Here is a 17,997-nt window from a genome sequence, read left to right as displayed (position 1 = left end):
AATTCCCAAACACTGCAATCCTAGATGAGAACCTTCTAATCCACCAATAGTTGGCAATTTTCTACCGCTATTACGTGTTACAGGGTCGTATTTTAGTGCCTCTGTCGGAGCTGGGGGCGCCCAGGGACACCCCTACCCTGCAGTAAGTGCAGTCTTATTAGGGCCATATCTCTGCTACCCGCCGGCACTTCCTTAAGAGGCCCCACTGTTTCGGATTCGCTTAACACTTACCACGCGCCACCCTACGTGATGAACGGTGTTCAATATGGGAGTGGAGAGGAGAAGCGCCAGGGTTTGAGCAAGGAACGGATCTTTTGTTGATATACCAAAGTGCTGTGATGGCAAGATAACATTTTGGAGGAGGGGGGGGGGGGGGGGGGGGGGGCTGTATACTATCCATATAGAAATATCCCAGAAGATCACATTCCTGTTTACTGTTTGTGTTATTTAGGAGCTGCTTTTATCCACAGAGTTAGATTCTGTTCGCTGCTGGAGGATTGCGTGCGAATGCAGATTCCGGTTGTTATGCTGCAGTTCCACCCCCTGCCTTCGTCTTTAGTTATTTAGCAGACGTTTGCATCCAGAGACACTTACAGTGAATCTGGATACGGGTCATTCAGGAGCTGGTGGGGAGCTATAGCATCCTGCTCTTGGATGACTAGGTTACTCCGGGGACATAGGGGATTGAACACAGGATACTGTCAGCCAGGTGTCAAAACCTCCATGCCACCAAACTATTCTCCTCCCCCTCCTCCATTCCACTTCTATGAGATGAAACCTACTTATCCATGGTCTCATAGCATCATAGCCAAAGTGGTATTTTAAGCTTCATCTTGTATTATGCAACAAAAATACCTTAGTCAAATAGATGACATGGCAGATACTGATTGGCTTAGGTTACAGCCAATGAGGCACTGTAAACCAGCAGCGTCAGGAGGGTAGAGTTAGGTTAGATCACAATCTGGCCAAACTATTTCTGAGACAATGATCCTATGAGGCTAACGATATACAGGAGTACTGCAGATCTCCCTCCCGGTGAACAAGGCACTCGGGGATCAAACCCGCGGCCCTCCTCTCCCTTTTTGCGTTGTCCTGTTGTCGGGTTTGTGACAGGGGCACTTCACGTCGTGCGCACGCCGCTCGTCTGAACACGGAGACGTTTGAACTGTCATTCCATCTCGGGTACTCTCTGTCACACTAAACGGATACGGCGGGAAAGGGAAAGGCCCGAGCGCTAAGCTAAGCCACGTATCAAATGACGCGGGCTGCGCGGTTGTTCCCGCTAAACCCATAACAGCAACCGCTAATAGACGTTATTTTTTTAACAGCCGGTCCTCGGGGTGTAATTAATTCAGATATTCCTGTTATGTTGACTGACGTTGGGTTTTATTTTTTGCGGCTGTTGTTTTGACAACACGTCGGCCCGTAGTTCCATTAAAGTGTTTATTATTTCAAAGCTCTTATGACTTTTCTCCTATTCGATACATCCCCCTGAAGGAGTGTGCCGTTGTGTCTGGCATTGAATGTAAGCGGGTAAAATGCATTGCGACCTGGTTTCATTGGGTTTACTGCTTGTTTATGAAGGTGATACCCCGGCACAGCTCACGACTCATCAAGTACGAATCAGAAAGTTGATTATCTGGGAGAACCAGAGCTTTGAAGCTGTGATGCGGAGCTTACCCCGTTGCCAGTGCGGTGGAGGAATTTCCTCCCAACTCACCGTGAACACTGATCTAATCTCTCAGATGGAGTTGGCAGTTGTTTCATGGCTGGCAAAGGATTATCAGCGATATCATGTTCACAGAACACCTATTTAAGATGTTCACGTGATAATGAAACTCCCCTACCGGCGATATAATTGCTTGAAGCATACAGGAAGCAAAGGAAAGCGAGATGCCTCCATCTGCAACAAGTCTCAGGACCGGTGTTCTCCTGCTTTTGTTTTGTTTATTCAAATGTATGATTTGTGAGAATTCAAAAGCGCACCACAGTTGGGAAGGCGAAAATAACACAGATTGCCTTCGTATGCTAATACCGAATCGCCTACTTAAAGACTGAACTGCACAAAATCTCCACCTACAGCTCTGGAAATGGAAAAGGCCTGTTTGTTAGAACAGGGGGTGGAAGCATCAGGAGGACGCGAGAGTGGACTGGGTGTGTCAGGAGAAGAAGGGAAAAATACACTCTACATTTTCTGTTGTCGGCCCGGCCATTTTATGTTTTGACGCGCGTGTTTCATTAATCGCTGGCAGGGAGAGGGACCTCTGTGTAGCGTTTTTTTTGTCGTAAAACCAATATTTCCCATGATTGTCCTGGGCAATCATCCAACAATCCAAAAACAGAACATGGTAATTCTAAAAACAAGCAGAAGACCATCCGCCGACATTCTGCCTCTGAATTTGAGACTAATGTGATGCCTCTCACCATGTCCCCAAGCATGGCATTAAATACAAATGGGTATTTAGTTTCTACTCCAAAATCCTGAAGATATTCAAACTATTTCAAATGAACTGAGAGCAACATTCTTGTGATTACGCCCACCTAGTTTAAAAAGGAATAAACTTAGAATAATAATATGGTCGCAAATTAAATCATGATATGCCAACACACATCGGTCCTATCGTTAGTCCTGGGCAAACATCCTGTATTACATGGAAATGAATTGAATTAAGGAAATTAATAATGTTTTTTTGGTATTTTATTAGCAGCACCATCGCCTTAGCTAAAGCTTTCCGCTTTTAGCATAACAAGCTACCAACTGCCAAGGCAATAAAGCTGCTTGTACCAATCAAAGTAGTGATTATTATCCACAACAATGGCGGTTATTTCCAAAAGTTTATAACTCTCCGAAACAGTAGCAAGCCATACTTCCTGATTACATTAAGAAGTTAAATATTAGCTTTTTTTGCACTCGCAAAATGACTTGTTCCAAGTAAACTCTTTTGACGACTACACAAACTCGGATAAAGCTTGAATATTTTCTTCCATTCAAACATGTTAAACTGTGGACACAGTTTCGACAGCAATGTTTTGACGAAACAAACGCACGCATGCATATTTGATGTGATGGCGGGTAGCAGAAGTGGTCCCTGCGCTGGGATACTCTCTTATGGAATGAGACAGCTCCGTGAAAACCGGACTTTTCCAACTGAAAAAGCCTCGCTGGGTGCTGAGTGGTGCATCGAGTCAAGTACCACCGCACTTGTGCTAAATTTGCCCACAAGCGCTAGCAGGATACCGACACAAGCAAACAAATTGCCAAAATACTAAAATAATAAATAAGAACATAACCACATCCATCGTGTATTTTCCACGTCAATTGAGAGGCGTCTGCTTAGCTTTCTCCAGGGAAGGCGTACACAAATTAAAGGTGTAAATAGGCCATTAGGAGATAAATTAGGAGATACACACTACACGTTCATTCATGGCTTCACCCTTGAGAGAAGCTGAACCAATTTCTCTCCTTGTTATTGCCCCTGCTCTTTTTTATCTAGTTTAATGACTAGGTTGGGGCCAGAGAACCATTACAGTGACGGTGTAAACATAACCAGATTAGGGCCAGTGTCCTGCTTCTATCATTACGCAATGTTTGAGGTAACCACTCTTGACCTACAAGTGGGTTTTGAACAGTTTGAAAGAGCAAATGAGAGGCTTCCTTTGTGACATTTACATTCAGGGGACAACAGACTTACAACCTTTCATTCACACATTCACACACCGACGGCGGAGTCAGCCATGCAGGGCGACAGCCAGCTCGTTGGGAGCAGTCAGGGTGAGGCGTCTTTCTCAGGGACACCTCGACACTCAACTTGGAGGAGCCGGGGATCGAACTAGCAACCTTCCGGTTACTCTGCTCTACCTCCCAGCTCCAGGGGAGCTAAGCTAATTCAAAGATGAATGGAGGAGAACTTCATGTGGTGTTGGTCAATAAAGCCAGTGTTTACACTCGCATGCAACATATGCAAGAATACACTTCTGAGCGCTCTTGAATAGGACTACTTTAATAACAATGGCCTTTTTAATGTCTATGAGCGTAGAACAAGCAATTATAGGAATTAGCATATTTCATCATTGTGAAAACACAAGGCAGTGTAATAAAATAGGGGGAAATGGTAAGCTACTTAGAGGTTACTGAGACATAACACTAATATACCAACATAGTTGGCATTTCCAGTCTCTCTGGAGATGAAGACATATTGCTGTTAGGAGTTTGCAGCAACATGGCGATAAAGTAAAAATAAATAATTTCACACTTAGCTCACAAGAGTTATATGCAAGCCACTAGAAGAGAACAAAAAAACAAATTATCCCTGTTTATCATGAGCGGATTACCTTGTGGAAATCCAAGTCCCTCTTTCCTCGGTGCTGGAAACACCCTAAACCAGTGCCAACCCACCTTCTTGGGCTGAAGATCACCCGCATCCCTCCCAGAGATGCAGGCCACACCAGCTTATAGTTTTAGGGCACGATTATGATGCAACACTTATATAAGAGTTACATCATATAATTATATAAACTGCATTGTCAGCAATGTGAGAAACACTTCACACGCAGCGGGTCGTCCAAAGTAACCAACGGATGCAGGTTCATAAATAGGCAATTGCATTATTCGATTATTGAATATGCATCGAAATGGAGCAAGAACTCGCCCTACGTTCTGTGAGAACCCTGCAGTATGTAAGCATCATGTGTTGACTCCTGCAGCATTTCACGGCACGCCTTGTCTCCGGGCCTGGCAGTACCCCCGTAGAGCCCACCCAGCCCCCTGTAGAGCCCACCCAGCCCCCTGGTGTGACCCGTGCGTCTCTCCTCCCACCCACAGGTACTTCATGGGCACCAACGAGGACGAGGAGGAGGAGGGGGAGGGGGAGGAGGGGGTGAGGTACTTCACCATCGACGCGGACAGCGGGGTGATCCGGACCACCGGGCCGCTGGACCGGGAGGCCCAGCCGTGGCACAACATCACCGTGATGGCCTCGGAGGTTGGTGAGTACCGCCAGCGAGTCCTCGCGGTCAAACAGACGTGACGCACAAACGCAGCCGCGCAACATGCCCGCCGCGTGGTCCACGCGTGGCGCACGGTCGCTGGGACTGTTTGTGTTCAAATGTGTGTTTGTGCATGCGTGTGTGTTTGTAGTTGTGTACGTTTTGTTCACAGGGTTTAACTCTCAGTGAACAATAATGTTGCATCTTCTTCCTCAGTAAGCTTAGTTTTGTTGTAGGCTAGTTGGTTGCCTATTGATGTATTTTATTGAGTGCTTGTGTGTGTGTGTTTGTGTGTGTGTGAGTGCGTTTAAGTTTGGCGTGCGTGCGTGTGTGAGTGCGTGCCTTCGTGCGTTCGTATGTTCAGCGTTAGTGTGTGTGTATGACGGTGTGTGGGTGTTTGTTCGGCATGCGTGCTTGCTTGTGTGTGTGTGTGTGTGTGTTTGTATTTTTGGCGTGCGTGCATGCGTTTTTGTTTTGGTTGTGTGTTTTGGTTACCTTGTGTGTACATCTGTCACAAAATTTCAATCCACATATGGAATGAGAGGATTCAAAAATATTTTTAAATCACATGTATTCATCTAGTCTTTACCAAAAGCTCTTGAAATCTGCCCTGAATAGAATAGAAATATAATGCTGCTAGATAACAAAATGTGTTATGGTGTCAAGTGGATGATACCCACACAGTTCTCAAGAAGTACGGTAACTCTTGTTTTCACACTTTGAACCACATTATTACAATGTAGCATTGCATTAGCCTGTCTGTTAGCAGCATATTCACTAAGAACATTTAGCTTTAACGATTTAAGTTCAATAGTACAACCCTCACAAGGGAGCACGGCTACGCAAATGCCAGCCTATTTATTTGTTGTTGTTGTTGTTGTTTACCCTGAGAAGCCGGCTCACAGTGTGTTACGCTACAGCTAGCGGTGAAGGTGTAGTGAGTGGGTGGGGATTGGCTGAAACACAGGTTACATGAGGTGGCCGTGGGTGTCGCGCTTGTTGTCTGGGAGTCACGGGACGGACGGTTCGACTAAACAAACAAAGTCACCCTGGAGATCGCCGGGCGGCCATGTTGTGGGTTCTGCTCCAGAAAGGGGAAAATGTATCCGGTGTCACGCTCCCTCCCAACTGTATATAGTTAGCTGCATAACGTACGACGGGATGGTGGACTGGTTACTGGTGTTCAGACTCCAGAGGAGAGGTTCTGGGTTCGCCCTCCTCCCCACCATGGCCTCAGCCAACCCCTTCACCCCCTACCTGCTCCTTTAGTACTGTCATGGCAATTGCTCTATCAGAGTTTGCGTCTAAGAGAGATGAGATATTTAGATGTAAAAAGCACACAATACTTGTAGGCAATTGGTGGTCATATATATTTGTGATAAAAGTACGAACAAAGATACATGACAACATTCATCAACGAACAACATAACTGGAATACACTTCAATAATCTGAGGCCTCAGATGGGAGTTCGCCCTGCGTCTTACTTCATACTCTAAAGGTTTGCAAGGAGAAGTCCACTGAGTGGCTAAAGTCAGGAGATCTTATACACTTAGATTGGGTTCTTGAGGGCAGCTGTCCCCCAATAAACCAAAAGCCTTTGTTAACCAGATGGTAATCTATCGATTGAAGTTCCTTAGGATGTCATCAGAGGGGTCGCGGCCGTGCCATGTAGCTTTGTTTCCCCGCCGCTCCCCAGGGGGTCGAGGAACAGAGTGAGAACAGATTACATCACCAACCACAAAGGTTTACATTTTAGACGACCCTGAAGGAGAGCAGGATGGCAAGAACATACACGGAATAGTAAACAAAACCTAGGTTCATAAAGAAAAACGTAACAACATGTAGATTTTCCATCACAGTACATGTTCCTGGATGACTGCGAGACACTCTGGGTAGAGTTGATAATCGGTAATGATTCTCCGAGGCGCACAGCAGCCTGCAGAGTAAGAGTTGTTTTGGTCCTAATCAACTGAATTGACATGTTTCGCACACAATGTGGTAAAACACTTCTTTGTCGTTGATCACTTTGCCTAGAATTGACTTCAGAACCAAATGAACGTCACAATATTCATATAACAGGTTCACGTTTGACATTTACGTTCTGGCACAGTATTTGTCCTTGAAAAGTTACAGAACTAGACAATAATTTGTCATTTTGGATACATGCTATAATTGGGGTTTGAAATGCAGAACCCGTTGGCTCGGAGTCAAACTCCCCAGCCACACATGCCCTCACTACACATAGTAAAATAGGAGGTTAGCACTTCACTAATAAAAGATTGCACTGCAAGCGGTCAGATCAGCGTACTTTTGTTCGCTGTACTTTATATTCAAAGTGTGTTTTGATATAATGAAAAACATGGCTGGAAGGCAAACTTATGGTAAATAACAAATTAAGTAAATGATGAGGGTTCATAGCGTCGGTGACGATGATGAATAAATTCCAAACAGTATTCATAATACATATCCTTAAATATATTCAAACACAATTTATTAAAAACCTAAAGAGGTCGCGTGAATAAAACCGCAGATCACACTCCGTCAGGAACCACGCTCGCTACCTAACATTTAACATATTACCTTTTCGGGGATTTTGCTCACGCCTTTATCCAAATTCACTCATTCACACACCGACGTCGGAGTCCACCACGCAGGGTGACGGCGAGCTCGTCAGGAGCCTTCAGGGTGAAGTCCAGTGAACTCTACCTCCTCTTGCTCTGCCTCCTCCGCTACTGCCGCCCCTACCTTTGTTTGAGGTGAAACTTTTTCCCAAAGTGCTCTCCGCACTAGCCCGCGTTTCACTGTGTGGGCCTAATGGCCACATCCGCTGCGGTCTGCTTATGTAGGTCAGTCGGACCTGCTAGGGGGAGGCGGTGCATCTGCTCACACTTTCATTGTCACATTTACAGCACAGTAGCTTCTAGTTACGGGTCTGTTCTGCCTTAACGGCCACTCCAATTAGCAGAGCCAGTGTTTGTCCCCCATTGTTAGGCTGAGAGAGGGAAAGCATGAACCAATAATGTCGACGTTGAATGTCAGAGCTGGAGTCGAGGAGGTGAGGACTGTGGTTGATTGAATCGGATGAGATGCTCATGAGAACTGACATTTGTCCACTGTCAGTTGCCGTCCGAACATGTCATTCTTTTTTTTAACTTTTTTTTCATTTAAACAGTGTTTGAATTCAACTGAGGGGAAGAGGACTCTGGGAAATGTAGTTGCAGTGGATTGAGTTTTTCATTTGTTGCTGAATGTCATTCTGACATTGTTCAAGATACAGTATATATCACTGTATTAACATCATTAATAGTAATATCATGAAGGCTATTACGAGCTAAACAACATCAAATTTTGTATGCCTAAAAAGTGAAATTAACAATTAAGCGTGCAAAGAGAAGCCAAAAGTGGACCAGTCATTTACATATTGATGAGAATGTGTTTGAATGGAATAGAGTGTATTTCCATTATAATCAACTACCAAATCAAATTAGTCTCAATTGTTTCAATGTCCTTTACCTCCACTGCTATGTTGGAAATTAATTAAATCAATTCAGCCCTTGCTGACTCCAAGAATACCTATCAGGTAACTTGGCTAATTTGTAATCGCAATTAGGCAAATCCCTTACCAGCCGACGAAGGCCCTGCATGCTAATGCTTCCTTCTCTCCCCTTTTCCCCGACGCTTGTTAGTATTCAAGAATGCAGACGCCCAACGCCCCTCGCTCTCTCAGAGGCTAAGAAGGATACGTTTTTCCGCACAGAAGCACTCTAAACGAAACAGAAATACTCGGCGAGGAGGATACTTGGAGAGGAGACTACTGTTTGTCTGGTTTAAGCCTATGATTCCACGCCACGCGAGACGCCAGCGGTCGTGCTCCTCAGACTCGTGTTGTCTGCAGGTGCGCCGCCGTGCAGCGTGCTCCGTCGGAGCTCGTCCGCGGTTTTCCGTGAGAGACGTACCGCTGGACGTGCACGCAGTGGATTTATTTCTGTTAGCATCCTCCTGCCGTTCTCGAAGCTCAGCTCGGTCCCCGCTGAAGAAGGCGAACCCAGAGCCTCTTCTCTGTTGGTTGTGTCCGTTAAGAAAACTGCCTTGTTTCCCAATCGCCTTGGCAACAACACACGGCGCTTCCGTTAAGTGGATGAAGATGGCCGTACACACAGACAGCTGCGATTCCTGTCACTTCTCTGTATAGTGCCCCCCCCCACCCCCCACGACACTAAATGAGACAAACCGTTATTTAGTTCTTGTTTTTTGTATTATAATCCCTCTCCAAGCTGTTCTCCCTCCGTTTGGGGCGTGTTCCACGTGGAAAGTGACAGTTATTCACGCTGAGGGAGATGAACGGGGGATGATCGCTGTTTACAAAATGACCAACCGTTTTTGCCGGGACCCCTGCCATTGGTGTCCCTTACGGTTTGCTTCGAGGGGACCCCGCCACTCTCGCCACCCTGGGGTTAAATAAGCACTTAGCGGCGACAGACAATGGCCTCATGGGTAGTGTATTCTTTAATCTGCAAAGAAAAGGCTGCTGCTGCTCCTGGTCGATAATAATCAGTGTACGCGCGTGCTGTTTTTGTGGGGCATAATGATTTGTGAATAACCAAGCCGGATGTCCCGGGCTGTGTTTCTGGAGAGCGCTGGTCGGGTAGTAAACAGAGGAGGAATCGTAAAGAAGAAGGAGGGATTGTGTGTCGTAAATTGGCAGTAATCAGGGCAGTTATTCTTCCACAACATTCTGGATTATGATGTTGCTGCTGGGTTTGTTTTTGGTAGGTTTGTTTTATTGTCTCTGTTGGATCTGATATAGCTCAACGATTATATTATAGCCCGGACCGTCACTGGGTCCTCATCGTATGAACGAACCGGAATATAAATCAATCGAAATTTGGTTAAACAAAACAAACCCAATTAAATGGATTATAGATTTAGTGACATCGTGATGAATCTACAAGATAGCTCCCCCCCTTCATCATCTAGTGGACAACCAGCTTGACCTACCCTCTTGTGTGTGTGTGTGTGTATGTATGTGTATGTGTATATTTACGTGTGCTTGTGTGTGTGTAAAGGCGGCAGGTTTCCAATACAACAGAGTTTAAAATGAACGCACCATTAACTTTGGTTTGGCTTGCCTCGCTCACCCTAATTTCCCCCTCCGTGTCTCCAAATCGGTGTTGGCGAAGATTAGCTCTGACAGAGACAGATAAAGCCTGCGTACGTATCTACAGCCACAATCAGCTACAAAGGAGCACAGCTGCCACACTCAATCCACCCGTGTGCACCTCCTCTTCTCGTTAGGCAAATTGAGTTTTTGACTTCAGAGCCAAATGTATCCTGGCTGAATGTTAGTCAAGTGTTATTTGACTTTCTGTGGGTGACTCACAGAGAAGAGGAGGTTGACTAGAGGGCTGAGTTTGTTAATGTAAAATGCATCCGCACAATTCAAGTCTGCAAAGTTATTGTCTGTCTGCGTTTTATTTAAATACTTTCGGCTTACGTTAGGGCGTCTTTCTTAAGGACACCTACAGCTAGTCTGAGGACGATGGGGTCAGAACACATAACCTCCGCTGTCGGTGTATGAATGTGTGTATGAATGGGTGATTGTGTGGCAATATTGTAAAGCGCTTTGGGTGGCCTCTGGTTACAGATAAAGCGCTTTATAAATGCAGACCATTTACCATTTACCATTTCAGCTGGGAATCAGACACTACCACCAAAAGGAACAGTACATTGTACTTTTGTTGAAAAAGTGTGATGCAAATAGTTGTTGTATTGCTGCATCAACATTTTCCGTATTATTTACATCCTGTACTGAAGCCTGAAACTATGCGACGTTAAAGATTGACAATCTATTTATTTTGTTTTTCTGCTGCTGTGGAACAGTGAGGAAAACGAGGCAAGAAGGAAATGAAAGGGATATTGATGTGCGCGACGGTCTATGGAGCTAGCTGGTGCCCTCTCTAACAAGCTGCAGTCTGTCTTCAGACACACAACACATCACTTCCTGGACTTCTGCAAACCGTTCCCTCACTACTGCGACAGAATCATACAGAACTTCTATCACTACTGTACTACTAATAATGACGAATGGTAAAACTGAACAATGTAGTGATACTAGTACTACCATTACTCCTACTATTACTACTGCTACTACTACTAACAATAATATTAATAATTAGATTAATATGTTTAATATTATACAGCAAAGACTACAACTACTACTAGTTGTGCTACTTATATTTTTGAATGCTGCATCCCATATGCTCTTTGAATAGCACCTTTTCAGGGTTTAGTTCAGCAAGGGCCCTGAGTGATTGTACTTCACAACGTTCCCCCCAGGCCTAAAAAAAAATTTTGTTTGGTTCCGGTTTCCGACCGACCCTGTCAAATTATGTGCGACCCAAATTATTGTATGAGCTTTACAAAAAAAAAAAAAAAAAAAAATGTTTTTGATGCAAACTATAATTACGTTTTGGTAAAGCACCTCTTCATTCTGTACAAGGATGAGCGAATTTTCTCGTTTTTAAATGAAAACAACCTACCTATCATTCGCTGCCGCTGGAAAAAATAAAATAAAAAAATAAAATAAATTCCCTACCTACCTCAACTGACAACCAACAGGAACCAAACTTTTTTTTTTTTTAGGCCCCATCACCACTATTCCTTCACAGAGTTATGAGATCTGCTAGTGTTTGGTCTGAAGGACTCTCTGTACTTCCCAATGTCCTGGCAATCTCTAAGCACCTGCCTAACCTCCATGTATATTAGAATAGATGAGTGTGTGTGTGTGTGTGTGTGTGTGTGTGTGTGTGTGTGTGTGTGTGTGTGTGTGTGTGTGTGTGTGTGTGTGTGTGTGTGTGTGTGTGTGGGCATCCCTGAGCGAGATGCCCCTAACCATTAAAAGCTCCTTAAGTCCTTAAGACTTAATAAGGACGGAGGATAAAAGGGCATACTACATAGCAAATATAAAATATATGAAGTGCTTTGTATGAAGTACTATCTCGGACAGTAAAACCTTGTGTTTGTACATCTCTGCCACAACTGCCACAATGATGATGGCGATGATGATGATGATGATGAGGGCGATGATGATGATGATGATGGTGATGATTAGTTCTCTCCTGCATGCGGCTCACTACTTCCTGCCGACAGAGAGTTTTGGCTGAGGAGATGGTGGGGAAGGGGGTGCAATCAATTTACTACAAACTAGAAACACCAAAATGTTACCCTTTTAAGATTCTCCTGTGATGAATTATCATGTACCCCCTTCCTGTGATACTCTCCTAAGTGCCTTTTGCCTGTTTTGCAATTACGATTCAAAGGCGCCTGGGTTGTGTAATTGGGACCGTGCAATGAGTTCCACTCAACAGATATCAGTGGTGCTTCTGGCCAGGGAGGGGAGGTTTGGAGTGGTGTAGGCCCGCTTTAAGGTCTCGCCCGCTGTTACCGTGGAGATCAGTAGACGCTTTTACCCAGACTTAGCAACATGTAGTAACGGTCCACGGAGCAGCAAGGAGTGAGTTGTTTTGGTCGTGGATGGTTATGGGTTAGTCGGTGGACGGTGGGGATTGAACAGAGAAGTTTCGGTCGTGGATGGTTATAGGTTTAGTCGCTGGAGATTGGGGTTCAAACCGAGAACCTTTTGCTGAGAATCGTACAGCCAAGCCATTAGACCATCCTCTCAACTATAGTACAGTCTTTTCAGTCTTTCGATTTTTTCCTTTTCTTAAAGGTTATGTCACAGGGGAACTTCCGCCCACAAGTAAAAAAAAAATGCGATCTGAGCAGTCGTTACTTTAAAGCTTTAGAAAAAACTGAAACATTGGTTTAAACGAGAGCGAGTGTGAAGGGCATTCAAAACCAATAACCCATTTCCCCTGTTCGTCTACCTCATTACATTTGGGTAAAATATTACCATAAACGTTCTCCAAGACTTTAAGTAGCCCAAACAGAACCATTTTCACCTGTAAAAAAGGATTTGGGGGTTCACTTACCCTCTAAGAGATGCTTTTCCAAGGCTTGCTGGTGATGGTAATTGGGGTTCAAAGCCAGTAGCTTTGGGTTGGGGGTCGACCACTCTAGTCACTGAACCATTCTGCCCTACTATAGTGATAGTTTATGTCGGGGGTGGACCACTGTAGTACTAGTCATAGTTTAGTCCGATCAAATCATTCTCTTTCGGTCAGCGTTTGGTCACTCTGGAGCCGTTGGGGATCGAACCCACACCCTGACTACCCGGCTCTCTCTCTCTCTCTCTCTCTCTCTCTCTTGATCCTTCCAGACAACCCCAGCCTCCTGAGTCAGGTTGCCGTGACGACGCAGGTCCTGGACGTCAACGACAACGCCCCGGAGGTCGCCACGGACGAGGAGGTCATCGTGTGTGAGAGCTCACGGCCGGGACAGGTGGGCGGAGGAGAAACATTCTGACCAATAAGAAGTCCCCAGGCGTTAAGTCTGTTCCTCTCTCTCTTTGTCTCTCACTGTCTCTCTCGCTTTCTCTCTCGCTGTTGCTCTCTCACTCGCTGTCTCTCCCTCACGCTCTCTCTCTTTTGCTCTCTCTCGCTCCTTCGATCCGTCTCTCTCACTGTGAGAGACAGAGAGCCTCTTTCTTGCTGCATCATTCTCTTGCTTTATTTCTCCATCCATGTCTCCCTCGTTCTCTCTCCGCCCACCTTCTTCCGTTTCCTTTGTTATGTTCTCTCACTCTTCCTCCTGCTGTCTGTAACTCTCTCTCTCTCTCTCTCTCTCTCTCTCTCTCTCTCTCTCTCTCTCTCTCTCTCTCTCTGACTGCCTCATACACATGCACATATATAGATCCACGCACGCACACATACACACACACATATACAGTGCATGCACATGCAAACATACCGAAACACACACAAGTCTCAGAGGGCATGCTGAGAGCCATGCATTATCGCCATCGGTCTCTCTCCCTGGGCTGTCTGGACCACATGCATAATGCACACCACTGTTGTCTCCTGTAGCAGCCCGGCTCCCTGGACAAGCCCTAGCACTGAGAGAGAGAGAGGGAGGGAGAGAGGGGGGGGGGGGAGGGGGAGAGAGGGAGGGAGAGAGAGGGAGGGGGAGAGAGGGAGGGAGAGAGAGAGAGAGGGGGGGAGGGAGAGAGAGGAGGGAGAGAGAGAGAGAGGGAGAGAGAGGGAGAGAGAGAGGGAGAGAGAGAGAGAGAGAGAGAGAGAGAGAGAGAAGGAGGGGGAGAGAGAGGGAGAGGGGGGGGGAGAGGGAGAGCATAGGTAAAGAACAAGAGAGAGCGAGAGGCGGAGAGAGGAGCAGGGAGAGGGCCTGAGGCAGACACAGAGAGGCAGAGGGACATGGGGACAGGACCAGAGAGATAGACACACATCGAGACGACCCAAAGGAGATACCGAGAGAGAGACAAAGGGACGGCACCAGAGCGAGAGACATAGAGACATAGAGACAGAGAGACAGAGAGAGAGAGGACGAGGGGGGGGGAGAGGCAGCTAATCTCACTCGTCCCTGATTTGAAAAACCAGTATCTCTGCATCAGCGTGCGACAGCCTCTGAATCGAAAGTGTTCCTTTTTTTTTTCCGTCCCTTTCTGTCGGCGGTCGGCGGCTTGTGATTTGTTGGAATTAGGAGGCGATGGGGATGTTTGCGGCTAATCAGTGACATGAACAAGACCGTGACGAGAGAGAGGGGAGACAGGCCCGGGCTCAGTCGGATGGGAGGGAGCATGGAAGAATGGTTTAAATTCATAGTTCATACGTTTATGTATGTATGTATGTATGTATGCACCATTTTATCCGGGGCGTCATACATCAAATGCACACACTCCGGAATCTCCCTCCTGGGATCAGGGGAGTGCTGTATTATCTTATCTTATCTCGGGGGGGCGGTGGGATTCGAACCGTAGTTGAACCGGGATGGGCCCCCCCGGAGAGATCATGTTAAGATAACTGAGCCGCGGTATAAGTCACCTCCATTCCTACTGAACAACCCCCCCCCTGGCCGACGCCCGCTCCACGGGGGCCGGGAACGGCGTTTGGCGTTTCCACGGTGACATCCCATTTTAGGAATGGGGAGGTATGTGTCCCAGACGGACGGACAGACGGACCAACCGAAGCAGGGTAACACCCCAGGGATCCCCCCTGTGTGAGAGAGGCCTCTTCATTATGGAAACAGTAAACCTGTGTCTGTTAATAATAAAGAAAGCACAGGGAGTGCACACACACACGCACGCACGCACGCACGCACGCACGCACACACACACACACACACACACACACAGTTTCACCAGCGTACCCTCATGGTCGCGATTACATTTGTTATTTAAACCTTGTGTTTCTGTAACTTTCATTTATTTAATGTAATGCCGCTGTGACAGGGATTGAATACATTTGTGTTTCTTCCATACCCATATTCAATTATACAATAGCCAGGAATATGTTATATATGTCATACATAATGATATATTCTTGTATATTCTTGTCTTTCTATTCATCATTCTGAATAATTTATAATCATTATAAGAAAAAACTTCATGTCTCATTATAAGAAGAAGAAGATCCATATTTTATATATATATGTATATATATATATATACATATATATATATATACATCAACATCAATGTCAATCAAGGTGATACCTTGATTGACAGCCTCTCAGTGGGGGGGGGGGGTTGGGACCCTAACACCCTGCTGGTGTTATTCTCATCGTTTCCCTGCGAGCTGTTTTTAAAGCGATCATTAACGGCCAAACGGGAGACATTATCTCCAGGCCCAGCGCCCGGGATCCAGGCAGGCAAACCGCTCGGGTCAGGCTCCGTGTCAGTGTGTCCAAGGGTATTGGGGAGACATTCAACGGCTCCGGGAAAAACACATGAAAAAAACCACAGAGTGTCACTGGCTCAACTCCCCTTGTTTACGGGCCGGGGATATGTTGTCACACACGGTTGTCATGGCGCCCTGTTAGGCGACGTGCTGCATGCGTAATGATGCTGGGAGTAAACGGGGGGAAAGAGAAAAGAGTGCTTCCTCTCTTTCCGTGCTAGGATATTGCCATCCCTGGAGAGATGCCTGGCTATTCTGGGCTCAGCACATACTTCATACTAAACACACACACACACCGCACAAATCACACACGCACACACACACACACACACACACACACACACACACACACACACACACTCGCACACACTCACAGTGGGTCCGTAGTGCTGCAGTGTGGGCTTGTGGTTGGCAGGTGCCCATACTGGAGTTTTCCCGCCATGGAACTCCTCCTCCTCTAGCAGAAACAAACACACACACACACACACAGACAGACACGCAGACATACACAAACACGCATAGATACTCACACACACATACACACACACACACACGCACGCACACACAAACACGATAATGAGATCACATACTTGTTCGCTCCATTACAGTATGTGAGTCGGTCACTCAAACACTTACTCACGCACCCACTCACTTATCAGCTTACTCACTCACTCATTCACTCACTCATGCATTCACCCACTCACTCATTCACACCGTTTCACTCGCTCACTCAATCATGCACTTGTTCGACACCGGCATACCCTCGCGTATTCACTCACTCAATCATTAACGTTCCCCGTTCCCACACTCACTCACTCACTCACTCACTCACTCACTCACACCCACTCTGTCTACCTCTCGCTTAACCGATCGGGCAATCACTACCCCGCCCATCACTCACTCACACCCTGCAGCGTCCACAAACCCCGCCCCGCATATCATCATCATCGGAGCAAAAGAAGGGGACTGAGGCGCCTCTGGTAATGTGTCGCCTCCAGTCAGACCCCCGACCCCCCAGTCGTACTCTCTCTCTTTCTGTCTCCCTCTCTCCTTCTTCCCAGATCCTCCAAACCCCAGTCAATCCCCATCGCTCTATCTCTCTCTCACCTCTTTCCAGAAACCATACGGCAATCTATTTTCCTCTCTCTCTCTCTCTCTCCCTGTCTCGCTCTCTCTCCTCTCCCTATACCCTCTCTCTCTCTCTTTCTCTCTCTCTCTCTCTCTCTCTCCCTCTCGTTCTCTCTCCCTCTGCCTCTTTCCAGACACCATATGCCAGTCTATTTTCCTCTCTCTAAACCCCTCTCTCTATCTCCCTCTATCTTTCTCTCCATCTTTCTCTCTATCTTTCTCTCCATCTCTCTCTCCATCTTTCTCTCCATCTCTCTCTCCATCCCTCTCGGTCTCTCTCGGTCTCTCTCTCCATCTCTCTCTCCATCTCTCTCTCTCCATCTTTCTCTCCATCTTTCTCTCTCTCTCTCTCTCTCTCTCTCTCTCTCTCTCTCTCTCTCTCTCTCCATCTCTCTCGGTCTCTCTCTCTCTCTCTCTCTCTCTCTCTCTCTCTCTCTCTCTCTCTCTCTCTCTCTCTCTCTCTCGCTCTCTCTCCCGCCTGTAAATGCTTACAAGCTGACGGTGGTGGAAGGGGCTGCCCCTGACGCTGTTCGATGCCAACACTGCTGAGCAAAAGCCAAACGCTCGCCAAGCCTATCGCAGCCCAGATCCTGCAGCACTGAGAGAGGAAGAGAGAGAGAGAGAGAGAGAGAGAGAGAGAGAGAGAGAGAGAGAGAGAGGGAGAGAGAGAGAGAGAGAGAGAGAGAGAGAGAGAGAGAGGGGCGACAGAGGTAGAGATGAGAGAGAGAGGGGGGCCAGAGATGATGGTGAGACGACGTAGAGAGGAGAGAGCGAGGGAGGGAGCGAGATTGGGGGAGACAGAGGGAGAAGGAGGGCGAGGGAGAGAGGGTGAGGGAGGGAGGGAGATTGGGAGAGGCAGAGGGAGGGTTCAGAGTAACAGGCCCAGCTGTTCACAGGTCAAAGGGATTTTTGTTTTTGACAATTTTTGCGAAACCAATTACGCCCCAACAAATCATACGGAACCCGTCTGAACGCCGGGAACACGCTCGGCCTAGCTCGCAATTAAGGCTGACGAGCCGAGCGGCGATCGGCTAAGTGAAGGTCGCAGATGGTGCGCTGTGCTGTTCCGTT

At 46.7% G+C, this 17,997-nt stretch overlaps 1 protein-coding gene across 1 annotated transcript in view; it reads left to right on the top strand.

The window, feature by feature from the left end:
* Nucleotides 1–17,997, top strand: part of LOC130377030 (cadherin-18-like) — a 192,833-nt gene that overhangs the window by 100,695 nt on the left and 74,141 nt on the right. Inside the window, exons 7-9 of the mRNA XM_056583968.1 lie at nt 4,823–4,986; nt 13,266–13,387; nt 15,040–15,049. Of these exons, the coding sequence (XP_056439943.1) occupies nt 4,823–4,986; nt 13,266–13,387; nt 15,040–15,049 (296 nt within the window). The remainder of the gene's footprint in view (nt 1–4,822; nt 4,987–13,265; nt 13,388–15,039; nt 15,050–17,997) is intronic.

Source organism: Gadus chalcogrammus, chromosome 23, assembly GCF_026213295.1.
Source record: "Gadus chalcogrammus isolate NIFS_2021 chromosome 23, NIFS_Gcha_1.0, whole genome shotgun sequence".
NCBI classification, from domain to species: Eukaryota; Metazoa; Chordata; class Actinopteri; order Gadiformes; family Gadidae; genus Gadus; species Gadus chalcogrammus.
Note: the sequence above shows the minus strand (reverse complement) of the source record. Positions and strands in the feature narration are given on the sequence as shown.